Source organism: Meleagris gallopavo, chromosome 1 (genome assembly GCF_000146605.3).
Source record: "Meleagris gallopavo isolate NT-WF06-2002-E0010 breed Aviagen turkey brand Nicholas breeding stock chromosome 1, Turkey_5.1, whole genome shotgun sequence".
Classification (NCBI taxonomy): domain Eukaryota; kingdom Metazoa; phylum Chordata; class Aves; order Galliformes; family Phasianidae; genus Meleagris; species Meleagris gallopavo.
The window spans coordinates 62,126,996-62,140,350 of NC_015011.2; the positions used below are offsets into that span (position 1 = coordinate 62,126,996).

The following is a 13,355-nucleotide window of genomic DNA, read 5'->3' on the forward strand; positions in this document are numbered from 1 at the left end:
TAGGGAAGTTAAAAGGTTGAAAGGTTGAGGTGCCTTTCCTTAAATCCATGTTCAGTGGCAAAGAGAAATTACAATTTATCTTCCACTAAGCCTTTTATCAAGAGATATACCAGGCAGTTCCTCCCGACCTCGTCACCTCTTCATGGCCACCAATAGCAATCAGCATCATGGCCAAAGGCAGCAAAAAGGAAGATATTTAATAGGACTGTATTCCTCCTTCACCTCCCCGCCTGCATGGCTTATGCCCCTCTCACTTTTTCACTGAACTTTCATCATCACTTTCCCCATCTGGGTATTTCACTTGAAATTCTTCTGAGCCTGAGACAGACATTAGCCAGCTCTGCAACAACTTCCTAGACAGTTGTCCCAGGTCTACAGTTAGGCGAGCACAGGCTCGGCCATAGTAGACCTTTGTAGGTCTGTGAGCATCTCCTCTTTAATAGTCATGTGCAGTTTCTTCAAAGAAAATAACACAATCATCACTCAGGACTAAAAGGGGAGCAGAGGTAAGGGACATGAAAAAAAAGGTAAAACAGACCTTGGTTTTATACCTGATTTGCGCTGGCACGAGTCAGTAAAGGAAGAGAAGTAAAAGATGATATCTTTACTAACATCATCAGCATGTTAAACCAGTCAGCATGTGGCCTCAGATAGCACACACTGGGAGGCCCTCTGTTATTCAGTGGAGCCAGCATTAGAGGTGTTCTGCCCATATCTGTCTGTGCTTTGCATCATGAATGGTAGCACCATGTTCTCATGGAAAACTCTGGAGAACTGATGATCAAACTGAAAGCTGTGCTGAGATCCTCCAAGCCCTACATGTTGTCAACAACATCTGTAGGGCATTCTGGGGAAAAGGCACTCACACTTCTCCTTGCCTTCTCAGAGGAAAAATGCGCAATGTGTATCCTCCCCAGGGCCCTTCCCATGAGCTGTCATAGGGAGGCAGTAGCAATTCACCCAGTGACCACGATCTCAGTACCTGTTTCAGGGATCCTTTGGTCCTCAGGAGGATGAAGATGATGTAGAGAGGAATGCAGACCATGGAGGAGAGAGCCATCAGCCAGCCCAGCACGTAGCCCCAGGGTGGGTACACGTAAGAATTGTTGTATTTCAAGGGTGTGTACTTAATTAGGGAGAACAAGAAGACAGCCTGGGGAACACAGAACACAAACATAGCCAGGGTATATGGAGCAGAGGGAGTCAGGCAGTCCAGCCCTGCACGTGCCAGCTAGGTGGCAATGAGTGTGCTGTTGTGCATGAGCTAGCATGGCCATTGCTCACTGCAACAAGCCAGAGCTTGATGTATGCTGACTGCGTGCACAGTTTTCTCAACCAGGTCCAGGCTTCTCTGCAAGCTCCCTGTGGGTTCAACCTAAGCAAAATTGGCAGCAGATTTGAAGGTCTGGGAACAGAGAGACTGAAATTTAGTCATATTGAGGTCAGAAACTGTTGCTGTCCTTTTCAGAAGCATTTCAGAAGTACCAGGCACAGATTCATCAATCTTGGGGGTCTCTAGCCACAGAACACTCAAATAATTGGGGCCGAATCAGACTTAGTTTGAAAATTCCTCCAATATTTAATTCCTAGTGGACTCCAAGGACAGAGGAACAGAATTCTTATGTAAACTGTAGCTATATATCCTGTCTGTGTTCCCACAAAGGAAACAATCCACAAGATCAGAATTTGGCACAGAAAACTTGTAAATGTCAGTGAAGTAAGACTGGACATGAACTTGAAAGAGGCAGGAACTTATCTTCAAAGATTTTTTGTTGTTATTTTGTTTGTTTGTTTGTTTGTTTGTTTTTAATACAGTTGTCTGAGAAGTTTTCAAAGAGATTTAATAATACAGAAAGCAAAAGGCCATAGAAAGATATTTCTGAACCATGAGAGGTTGCAGGAACATGGGCTGAAGCAAGTTTTTCAGAACAGTGTAACACTCACCAGTCTTCTATTCAAAAGTAACTTGACCAAAGCTCTTCAGACTTTTAGGATACATTTTCCTTTGCCTTGTCAGTAAACAAGTGCTTTTCAGGCTTAATTAATTTTCCAGGCAAAAAGACAAGGCTTTACAAAGGAAAAAAGTTGACACCTCAGCTATGGACAAGCTTGTACTTCTCCACAAGGAGCTTGATAAAATGACAGTAGCACCTTGAAGACAAATCAGCCTTTCCTACGAAGAATGTGGGGACCCAGAATATGTTATGTTATCATAACTGCACGTACTTACCAAGCACAGACCTGGGGTGAACACCAGCCAACATATCTTGATCAAAGGCCATGGCCGATAACCAATCATGTCCTCAATGTTGTCGTAGAAGCGGTTGGCACCTTGGCCACCAGCCAGCACAGAGACAAAGTCAGAAGTGAGGAGGTAAGATCATTGCTGTTTCCTTCAATCACAACTCACATCAGATCCCATATTTCTTTATCCTCAGTGTTTCCTCCTGGCAAAAAACATGGCTACCCTAATAAGAGCATATGACAGACTTTCCTGGTATCCAGAATGCTCACCTGTGGCTAAATACAGATGGAGGCTTTTAATTTCAGCCATAACTTTCCAGAAAGCTTAACATAAAATAAATAACCTGTCCCTCAGACAGCAGCAGCGTAAGTCAGATAATGCAGCCCCTGGCATGAGGGGTATTTGGTTTACAGGTCAACACGGAGCACATGGGAATGTGTGAGCCCAGAGTGATGCAAGAAACAAAGAGAGCAGGGAACGCCAAATAAAATCCTCTCTTTCTTTCCAGCTCAACACACCAAAGAGTTTATGTCAAGAATCCAGAGTGAACTGGATGTTTCAGCTGTCATGAAGAGCCTGCTTTCCATAGAATATTTATTTTTTGGCATAAAACCAAAAGACCTGGAAATCCAAACTCTGCTAGAAAACAAGTCTTCCATCTGCAAGTATTGCTGTTCTGTTCAATGTAAGTAAACCTGTGGATGCTTGATCTCTTCCTTCTCTCACTGTTCACCTAAGTTGCATGCTGGCCCATTAAATTAAAGTCTAACTTCTGTACACACATCACAATACCATGGAAAGATCTGACTCTGTGCTCAAGAAATATTCAGAGAGTTCAAGTTAATGTCAGGGTTTAAAAATATGTCACCTTCTCTTACGCAGCCAATAGTAGCCTGCACCCACCTGAGCCCCATGATGCAACAGAGTGGGATATACCTCTAAAGAGCATCTAAAAATCATTCCACGGATCAGACCCTATCCACTGACTCTTCTCAAACCAAAGCATAAACTTGAAATGCATGCAGTGATATACAGAGGAGACAACAAAACGCAAGTGGAATTCAGCAGACCTTCTAGCTCTAGGATGTCTTCAAGGAATAAGATCCTCATAGATCAGAGATCCTCATAAGAATGCACTCATAAGAATGCACGAAGATCTTCCTAACTACTAGAAATACTAAATCAGACTTCCTGAGATAAAATAGGGCAACAATATTAAACAAAAAGCTGGAGATAACTTGCCCATAGAAATGGTTACTGTATTTGCCTTATTGAAGTTTTATCATAGTGCTTAGCTGATAAAGAATGGCTTCTGCTTTTAGAATTGTTCATCCCACTGTGAACTCATTGCCAGGGTTCCTATCTCCAAATGAGCTGAGACCTTGCTTCCTTGCATCTTGATACCAGAAGACTGGGCAAAAATTTATCCTAGAGGACTTGCCACACTACCATGTACTTAGTATTTAATGTGCTTTGTTGTGTTATGTTTTTCTGTCTTAGAACCAAGTCTCAAGATCTTTTTCTTTGTGTGAATTCTATAACAGCATATTAAGCATGTTTTTCTTTTCTGTAATTCTTTGTGTTATTTTCTGTATCCCATGACTAATGTTTGCAGGAAAGCTCCCTTAAAACCAGCTTTTGAAGCATTTAGGAAAGAGGGATGGGGAGGAGCTCATTCTTTGAATACCTCATGGTTCCCATCTTGAGTTGGCAAGTTAACAAGTAGCTTCCAGCAAAAACAAGCTGCGCATATCAAGAGACACACAGCCTTGTGTAGGAGCCCAGCCTATATCAGAAAACAGAACCCTAAAACTTCCAAGCTACCAATCCCATGAGGCTTCAGATAATGTTTCTGAAAATATGTTGGGGATAAAGGGGAGATAATATAAAAATATGTTCTGCCACAAAGCCAAAATCTTCCATGGGGTAAGAAAAAAAGGAGAGTGAGATAAATGATATGGCTGCAGTATAGCGCAGTCTCTTACACCGTACAGTGTTTCCACAGAAACACACCATGATGTCAGATATACGATGGATAAATTAATTCACACTGACGGCTGAAGTCAATTTCACTGCAAATTTTGGATCTAAGATCTTGTGAGAGACGTTGTGATTAAAGAAACACAAAGATGCCAGGCAAAAGAAAGACACAGCGCATGTCTATTCTCCATGAAACAACACAAACCTTACAGTCAGTTACAGCATGGGTCCACCTTTTCCCATCCCTATTCTCTGTAGTATTCCCATCAAGTCCTATGTTTCCAGGACCACTGTGGCAAACAGTAGGTTGTGGTGAAACACGATGGTCACTGACATGAACAGCCTCAGAAAGTACATTAATGGGAGCTTTTACGTGTTCTGCTTTTCACAGAATATGGAAAAGTAATCAAGACAAAGAAATCATCAGTTCAATCACTCAGCATTGGCTTTTTGTGCAACTTAGAAGCTAGAGGATTTGTGCAGTCCCCCTTCCTTCCCAGAATATTAGAAGTAGCTTAGAACAACTGCAAGTAATATCCAAACTGAAAGGGGCAAAGATTTTTCTTTTCTTCCACACCCAGAAACAGTGTGTTTCACAGATGAAGTACATAATCCAGGAAATATTTCTCAATATGTCCTGGTTTCAGCTGAGATAGAGTTAATTTTCTTCCCAGTGGTTGGTATAGTGCTGTTTTGGATTCTGGATGAGAATAATGATAAGGTGCTGATTTTCTAGTTGTCACTTTGAAGTGCTGAGCAGAGCCAAGGACATGTGTTCTTCTGGTGCTGCCCTGCCAGTGAGGGAACAGAGTGGGGAGAAGCAGATGGGAGGGTGCAGAACCAGGACAGTTGATGCAGACTGGCCAAAGGGATACGCTGTACCATGTGGTGTCATGTTGAACAACAAAATGGAGAAGAGTTGGCTGGGAGGACAGCTGCTGCTCAGGGAATGGGTTGCGCATCAGTCAGTGGGTGGTGAGAATTGCACTGTGCATCACTTGTTCTGTATATAATTATTATTATTATTAATTTTCTCTTATTTTTCTGTCTGATTAAACTGCCTTTATTTCAACCTACAAGTTCTATCTTTTTCCATTTCTGTCCCATATCCCCTGAGTGAGGGGAGAGGGTGATCAAACAGCTGAATGGTGCTGGGTTGTCTGCCGGTTTAAATCACAACACAGTACATCCTGTTTGAACTGTTATGTAGAGCCTATGACAAAACCCTCTCTTTTAAATCTTTTCTCCTAAGCTGCATTTATTTGCATTCATCTGTACTGAATTTCATCCATAGGAAGTCAGTACACGATGACCTTGGTGCCACGCCACAGCTCTGAGTTTGCTGTCCCAAACTTGCAGTGCCCACGCCTGTGCCAAACCTATGAAAATGCTGGTAGGACATTTGCTGGAGCACTGTAGGAACTGTGTGCCATTTGGGTACCAGGTGCTTTTAAAGAGCCTTTGCAATCCATAAATAACAATGTAAGGTTGCCTGTAGCAGGGGCATCGAAGAGGATAAAGCAAACTCAGGTAGGGCAGCCTGATGGGCAGGATCCAGCCAGGAGGAACCTGCTGCTGCTGCTGGTAGACACACCGCATGTGAGCAAGAGAGGAAGATTTATACCAGCTGAACACAGATTCACCCTGCAGCCACCCACAGGTGCCTGCTGGCATCAGTTTGCTTTAGCTTTGTAAACAGTTCTAATGGTTTCAGTGGTTTCAGCCCCACATGCTTTCTCCTGCAACAGCTTATCCTAATATGCATGCTGTGACTGCCTGAAAAACGAAAACATCACTCCCATACCATGTTTCTGTGGCATCATGCTGCAACCCCAGTGCACAAGAAGAGTACCCACTCATATGAGGGCTGTGTCGCCAAAAATGGAAGGGACACAGATGGGGGAAGAAACCAAATCAACTCTGTCCCTCCCTGCAGCAAACAGGGATGGCAGGTGGGATGCTGTGAGGTCCTTGTGCAGGCAGAGAGCAGTACGTGAGGAAAGCCTTAGATCTGAGCAAGAGCATCTGCCTGTCAGCAGAGGGAGGCTGCCAAGTGGTGGGCGGCTGGCGTATGTGCTGGGAGAGGGGAAACTCAGAGCGTGTATTTGTGTTAGCGAAAATGCTATAATTCTTCACAGTGTAAGCAAGTGGCTTGGTCCTGCCAATTTTCAGGCTGCGAAAAAAGCAGTAGTTGGCACTAGGCACATCTTTTCCACTAAGATGGCCTGTCTCAGCCTACTGTCTGCATTCCAGCCCAGAATCAGACCATGGAATGGCTACTTGCCATGAGGAGCAGGGCAGAAGGAGGGAAGAATGGGCAAACTGTAATGTAAATTTAATGTAGCTCAGGGTGGTGATAGCCCTGTATGCCCTGTTATGCATGGATGGAAATCTCCTTCTCCTTAGAAATCTCACAGGGAACTTACAGAAGTTGATTAAATTCAAATCTGGCCAAGGTCTGGCACTGCAAGCTCTCAGTTGAGTTTCCCTCCCAGGATATCTCTCTAGAATAAATCTCTCCTACAGACACACATTTCTTGCATCCCTGGAAGGTTGAACACAAGCAGCAGAACCTGCTCCCATTTCAGTGAGAAAGAAGTCCTTCCAGACCAGAAATTTGTTCTATTTGTTTGCTTGGAGAACATGATATGAGAACATCTTTATCAGCAAGTGCACTACAGCCATGGCAAACTCTGTAAAACCACACATACCAAAGAAAGAAAATGTGGGCTGACTGTTCTCCTATCTCTTCTGAAGTAAGATCTGTGGGGCAGAAAAAGGAACTGGCAGGTGGCAGGCTCAAAACAAGCAAAAGATTGCAATACCTCATACCACAGACCAAGCTGTGGAACTACTTGCTGTAGGGTTTTTTGGATGATAAATGCTTACGTGAGCCAACTACAAAAAAAAAAAAAAATGCAGAAGATAAATAGGAAGATTCTACGTTCGGAATATTTCCAGGAAATATCATTGCCAAAATACCCCCTATGCTCCTCCCTAAGCATCCAATGCTAGCCATCAAAAAAAAAAAAAAAAAAAAAGATATGAATGATGCTCATGCCTGCAGTGTTTTCCTTAGGCTGATCAGGGCACACTACCTGATGCAGCAAGGAGCCAGCAGGTGCTGTTGTTGGAGATGCTGTCAGTTTGGTCTCATCTATATGACTATGCTGTCCTTGAAGATGCTGGACTGCCATATCAAGAAGCATGTGGACGTGACACTGAGGGACATGGGTTAGTAGGCATGGTGGTGATAGGCTGATGGTTGGACTAAGTGACCTTGGAGGTCTTTTCCAACCTTAATGATTCTGTGATTCTATTATGCCAAGGACAGGAAGCCTCTGCTCCATAACACACAAAACTAACCCCTTCTCCTGGAAACCACCAGCCTCAATATGTACTTCAGTGAGGTGGACTGCAGCCTGTTGGGCTCATGCACTACTCAGCAGGGCAGAGACCTTCCTGGATACCACAGGATTTTCTGCTTACTGCACACCAACAAGTAGCTGGTTTCCTTCTGGTAGTTCACTGAGCTCAGCCTAATTCTGCTCCTGTGTGGTTTGGTTACAGTCCTCACTGAGTGCCAAGGCAGTCCCATTCATTTCTTTTGGGACTGCCATCACAGCCCGTGAAAAATATAAAGCATGCATCATCACAGAAGTGGCACGCAGCAAGTCTGTATCCCAGCACTTTGTGTGAAACAAACTGGCAGGATTAAACCAGAGGCACAGGGTGCAGACTGAAACAGAGTCTGACGAACTGCAGTCACTCCTCCATAGCTGGTTTTCTAACCCATAGGATGAATGGAAAGAGCAGCAAGGTAACACAAGATAAGCAAGCTTCAGAGATGGAAAAGTCATTTCTACTCTAAATATAGAGCAGTTAAAAAATGTTGTGAGGAAACACACTGGAAACCAGACAAGAAAGAGGGTAATTACAGCATTTCTTTGCTTCCTAGGAGAGTGGTGAATCTTTTCCATCCACCTCCACTCTTCCACCCCCAGCCCTAGCCTTGAGAAGCAGAGCACAGGTTTTTGTCCTCTACTTACCGTAAACCCATCCTACACAGATGACTTCAAAAATGGCCAGGAATAGCAGGCACGTGCCACTAGCAGCATAGTAATCAAAGAGCTGGAAGATATACATCCCACCCTGTAACACAGGTAAAGAAAGGGAGTCATGGCAGATTTCTATGTCCACAGGAGCACTTTATTATTGGTTTGGGTTTGTTTGTTAATCACCTAGCAAGTTTCCAGCATTACTTCAAATCACTATGACAGTGAAAATCTCTGCATCTAAGAAATCGGGATCCTGATTGCCAGGATATTCAGATGATATTGTATTTTGCCTGCATCCATGTTTACATATTTCTCAAGGTCCATAGCCATGATGGCAGGCACATCACTTCCTTCTGCCCCTATCTCTGGGTTGAGCCCTGTCTACGTGCCATCAGCTAGCTCTACAATTCAGTCGCCTCATATTTTGATGTGTGTTTTCCAAAGAGAAAGCCATGCCAACAGAAGTCAAGCAGATGCTTTCCAAGGGTGCTGAAGGACTCTAGCCACTGACAGAGTAGTGGAATTCCTTCATCCCAACTCATCTAAGGTGGTGTCCTGCAACAATAGGTGTAGATGCCTTCACACGAGGGGCATACCAAATCCATGGAATCCCTGAGTTCAATTTCTCACAGTCAAAGCTCTCTTGATCACATGCATGGCATTGCATCAACACAACTCTGCTGCTTCTGGTCCAGAGACAACAGGCTCTCCCTTGGCTCAGGCAAGATGATGCTGCACTCATTACCCCATCCTTTCCTCCTGCCACTCTGCTTCTCATGCAAAACAGCAGCAAACCATCACTGCCCTTAGAACAGCTTCTGAATATGCAGCTTAGCTTGCTTGAGCAAGGTGGTATTTGCATAAGGCAGCCTTATCAAGCTTCAGGGCTGTCTCTGTGGCTCCATAACAGGTGCAGGAGCATCACACCATCAGCGACACTGGCTGAGAGACACCTGCTAATGCATTGAAAATGAAGGATAAACAAAAGCATCAAAGACAAGCCTGCTGCTTCTAAGTGCTCCTCCAGAGCAGTCATGCAGAATTTCTGGTGTCTGGTTGTAGCCCAGCTCTACCTCTCTTACCTCAGTGACCAGCAGTAAGCCCAGCAGGTAGCACATCACCGCAATGGCCAGGATCAGCAGCTCCCGACGTCCCTTCTTTCGAAACACTCCCGGGAACATGTCAATAAGAGCTGTCACCATGCTTTCCACACAGACAAACTGCAGAAGAATATAGGTTACAAAGCCCAATGTCTCCCCTTTCCCAAGAACATGCTCACTGTCCTTTTCTCGTCAAGACTTGGAGACTTCTCCCAAGACAGCTAGGCCAGCGTGAAGGAGAACAATCAACAAGGTGAGGAAAGAAGGGACTTTGATTCAGGGAACAAAGAGAAGTGGAGGTTCACATGTTTAGGTGCTATGAAGTAGAGCCTGAACAGAATGCCCTGCTTGGCAGCCAAGCCAGGACAGTCCCTCTCCCCTTGAGCCAGCATACCAGGGTTTCACATTGCTCTGCTGGGTTTTCCTCCTGGAGTACTGGAGGGTAAGAGGTGGATGCAAGACCATTCCCCCTTGCAGCTGGAAATGTGCTGGAACACCCTCGCATACATATGAGGATAAAGATGCCAAACAGAGATGCCACCACACATACCCACTGGCCTCTCTTCAGCCCTGACTATGAGTACCCGTGGTGTGAAAGAGCTGTGGACAATGTGGAGAATGTACCTGAGGTACCAGCAAAGCATATAACCACCTAATCCTTTCCCACAGGCATGAAGACGTGCACAGATTGGAAAGAGACACTTAGGAGTTGAAGAAGGAGGGTTAGTTTGCTGTACCTGGCTGTCCAGTCCCAAGAAGATCAGCATGAGGAAGAAGAGGCAGGACCAAAGCTGAGACACAGGCATCATTGTTACTGCTGTTGGGTATGCTATGAAAGCCAGGCCAGGACCTGCCAACAAACAGCAGCATGACCACATCTGAAAGCACTGGTCCTGCAGACCTCACTGCAGACAGCACAGCAACAGAGGATGTAGATAACATCTTGGGGTCCACTTCAGAAAAGCCCCCCTCCCCAGTCTCCTCAGGCTCAAAGTCTGCTGGAAAAACCTACCTGATTCAGCCACTTCCGCAATGGGGACACCCTGCTCTCGAGCCATGAAACCCAGCACAGAGAAAATGGCAAAGCCAGCAACAAAGCTGGTGGCACTGTTCAGGAAGCAGAGCATAATGCAGTCCCTGCAGGAGGAGATGAGAGAGCACAGTTTCCCTTTGCACAGCAGGCCCACTTAGGGTCACTTCTGTACTCAGCTTCCCCAAGCACTGAGGGATACTGCTCTTCAGCTCCCTCCAAAGTAACCATCAATTGCTATGGAGAAGTGCAGGTATGCAGTGTATTTGGGCTGGAGAGCTATCTAGAGCCATGCCAACAGTGCAAGGCACATAAGATACTAGAGGAAAGTGTCAACACACTGCTCCATGGGTGACAGACACATTGTGAAGGGAAACACATTGCCGTGGAAAAAGTATTAATTGCCTGGACAGCAGCCACAGCAGCACCTCTTTGAGAAGGGCAGAAGAGATGACTGATGTCTCCAGAGCACTGTAAAATTTTCCCATCTGCGGTGGAGCAATACTGGAAGTAATAACACAGCCCCATCTCCACAGGACTTTGAGGAATGTGCCAGAAACGGTCTTGATGGCTTTACTGAGCTTCATGTCAGGGCATGGAAAAAATAGAGCTGTAATTCAAGGGCAAGGAAGAGGCCAGATAGACTTGATTAATCTCCTTGATAGGATCAAAATGCCACTGGCAATACATTACCCTGCTGTTAGTGAAGAACTAGAGACAGGGGCCCCAGCCATTATCATCTTTGTACCATTTCCCCTACGTTGCAAGTGACAGCAGAGATAGTTGTGCAGCCCCTGCTCACTCACCCCATCAGAGCAGCCTGTGGTATCACCACACTGGCTGGGCATACTCCATTCCTTTTTTTCTCCAGTCCTCCCCAATTCCCAAGCTGACTCATGCAGGAGAGGGCTGCTAAAACATTTCTCTTGGAGTTCCTCCATTGCCCTAGCCAATCTCAATCCCAAACTATGAGCACGTTCTTATTCAAAATAGTATTGCCCAAAGATCTATCTTCATGAGGCATAGCCCAATGCAATTTGTCTCTGAGCAAATTTCCAGAAAGACCAAATTTCCTGAAGCACCTAGGCTTCTCTTACCTGTAGCAGTTGTTGGTGTATTTGTTGTAGCTGCCCAGAGCTGTCAGGCATCCCTGGCATATGGCATATGAGAAGAGAATCTGTGTGCCTGCATCCATCCAGACCTGGAACAGAGAATGTCAGTGGTCTCCAGACCTGGTGACAAAATAAACAAGTGGCTGTACCCTGCCTGGCAAACACCCCTCCATCGGAGCTGAACAAACTGTATGGGATAGGAGGACACAATGGATGCAGAAACTGGAATACATCTCTGGGAAACTGAACTATCAGATGAAAAGACCTCTAGGAAAATGCTCTTGTGGGGTCTGTGTTTGCACATCAGAGTGACACAAGGGCACTGGCCAATGCTGAGTGGGCTCCTTTCCCTCTGCTCCATCCCTCTTCGCCAAGAAGGTCTTGGGGCCTTGGTCTCCCAAAGAGCTGCAGGGTGAAATCCAGCACTGCTCCCACTCCCTGTCATAGATTCAGGGTAACAGGCAGGAGGGAACACAGCCCTCTTTCTGTCTGTCTGTAAACTCCCCCTCATTCTCTTTTTCCTCTAAGCAGCAGCAAACAGCCAGGCAGCTACAATTTGACAGCCTGCAGACAACCCCAGCCTGGGCACTGCTGCTCAAATCCACGGGAGTGTGTGGCATGGGTACACACACATATCCAGCTTTGCACCCAAGCTTTGCAAATCAGTAGCAGGATTCCTCACTCCTGCTATGCTGCCTTGCTGCAGCCTGGAAAGACCATGTCAGCTTTGTTTAGGCTTTAAAAGATTGCGAGGCTTTCGATGAATAAGCTCTGGTCATGAATAAAACACACTCAGCCTCCATTGCCCCCCTGTTATTTATTTCGATATTAAAATGCCATTTATGTTTGGCTGGCTCTTGTGTTTAGCGCACCACAGATTTTGTACTGACAACATATAATTGCATCTGAAAGCCATTTGGGGGAAGATAGTGTGTTTGGCAGCTGGTTTGGGAGCAGTGGGGGCTGCGGCCATCTGGGAAGATGCGGGAGTTAAGCTGAGGCTGTGGGCTAAGCATATTGCTTGGCTGCCTCCACAGAAAGATTTAGCAGCAGAATAATTAGCAGCAATGTCATTTAAATACCCTCCCTGGGGCTGGGGAGCTGCATTAACACCCTGGAGAAATGGTACATGCAGCTTGCATGCGCTGCTGAGCCCACCTGGGAAGGAAAGCGACCTGCTGTGATGGAGAGGTGTCGGGGTCTTTGGGATGGGGGTCCTGAATGCTGCCCACCTGGATGGGGGAAGAGACCTGACTGCATGTTGGGACGTGCACTGATGGCATGTGGTTGGTCCCAGGCAAACAAAGCTCTAAGCAGGCCTGAAGAAATGGAAAGTCGTAGATTGCTTCCCCCCCACCTTTCCGTAATTATTTGTATTTAAGACCCAGCAAAACCATCTGCTGCATGGTAAATATTTCATGCACTCCTCTGATTTTGCTGAGCCCATGAGTAGCAATGACCTAATATGCCCATATGCTGCAGATGCGAGCAGAGAATCTGCACAACGTGAGGGCCAGGCCCTGCTCACCCTGTAACAAGTTTCTCCCAGTCTGAAGGCCTCCCCCGAGAACAGGAAGCCAGAACCTCATCTGCCCCACTCACTTGTGGATCTGCTAGCCTGGAGACATCTGGCTTCAGGTAGAAGACAATCCCCTCAGCGGCACCCGGCAGTGTGACTCCCCGCACCAGCAGGATGACCAGCATGACGTATGGGAAGGTGGCAGTGAAGTACACGACCTGCAGGGAAACCAGAGAGGATCAGCAGGGAGTGCGGGCATTACTTTGTCCCACCCGCAGCCCCCACCCAGCAGATGTCCCTGGACCTTCTCT

The 13,355-nt window shown here is 45.9% G+C and overlaps 2 protein-coding genes across 6 annotated transcripts in view; one reads left to right on the forward strand and one right to left on the reverse strand.

Annotated features, from left to right (window-relative positions):
• Positions 1 to 13,355, forward strand: part of LOC100542571 (zinc finger protein OZF-like) — a 1,148,434-nt gene that overhangs the window by 1,004,037 nt on the left and 131,042 nt on the right. The gene's annotated exons all lie outside the window — the stretch shown is intronic.
• Positions 1 to 13,355, reverse strand: part of SLC6A12 (solute carrier family 6 member 12) — a 37,610-nt gene that overhangs the window by 5,026 nt on the left and 19,229 nt on the right. For 3 of the 4 annotated variants that reach the window (XM_010714313.3, XM_010714318.3, XM_010714305.3), the window contains exons 7-14: positions 13,128 to 13,262; positions 11,511 to 11,614; positions 10,396 to 10,520; positions 10,121 to 10,233; positions 9,366 to 9,503; positions 8,275 to 8,377; positions 2,231 to 2,331; positions 983 to 1,153 (exon numbers count right to left, since the gene is read on the reverse strand). In XM_010714313.3, coding sequence (XP_010712615.1) covers positions 983 to 1,153; positions 2,231 to 2,331; positions 8,275 to 8,377; positions 9,366 to 9,503; positions 10,121 to 10,233; positions 10,396 to 10,520; positions 11,511 to 11,614; positions 13,128 to 13,262 — 990 coding nt within the window. Of the gene's footprint in view, positions 1 to 982; positions 1,154 to 2,230; positions 2,332 to 2,353; positions 2,448 to 8,274; positions 8,378 to 9,365; positions 9,504 to 10,120; positions 10,234 to 10,395; positions 10,521 to 11,510; positions 11,615 to 13,127; positions 13,263 to 13,355 lie in introns of those variants that run through there. The other variant, XM_019612424.2, reaches the window with a different exon arrangement.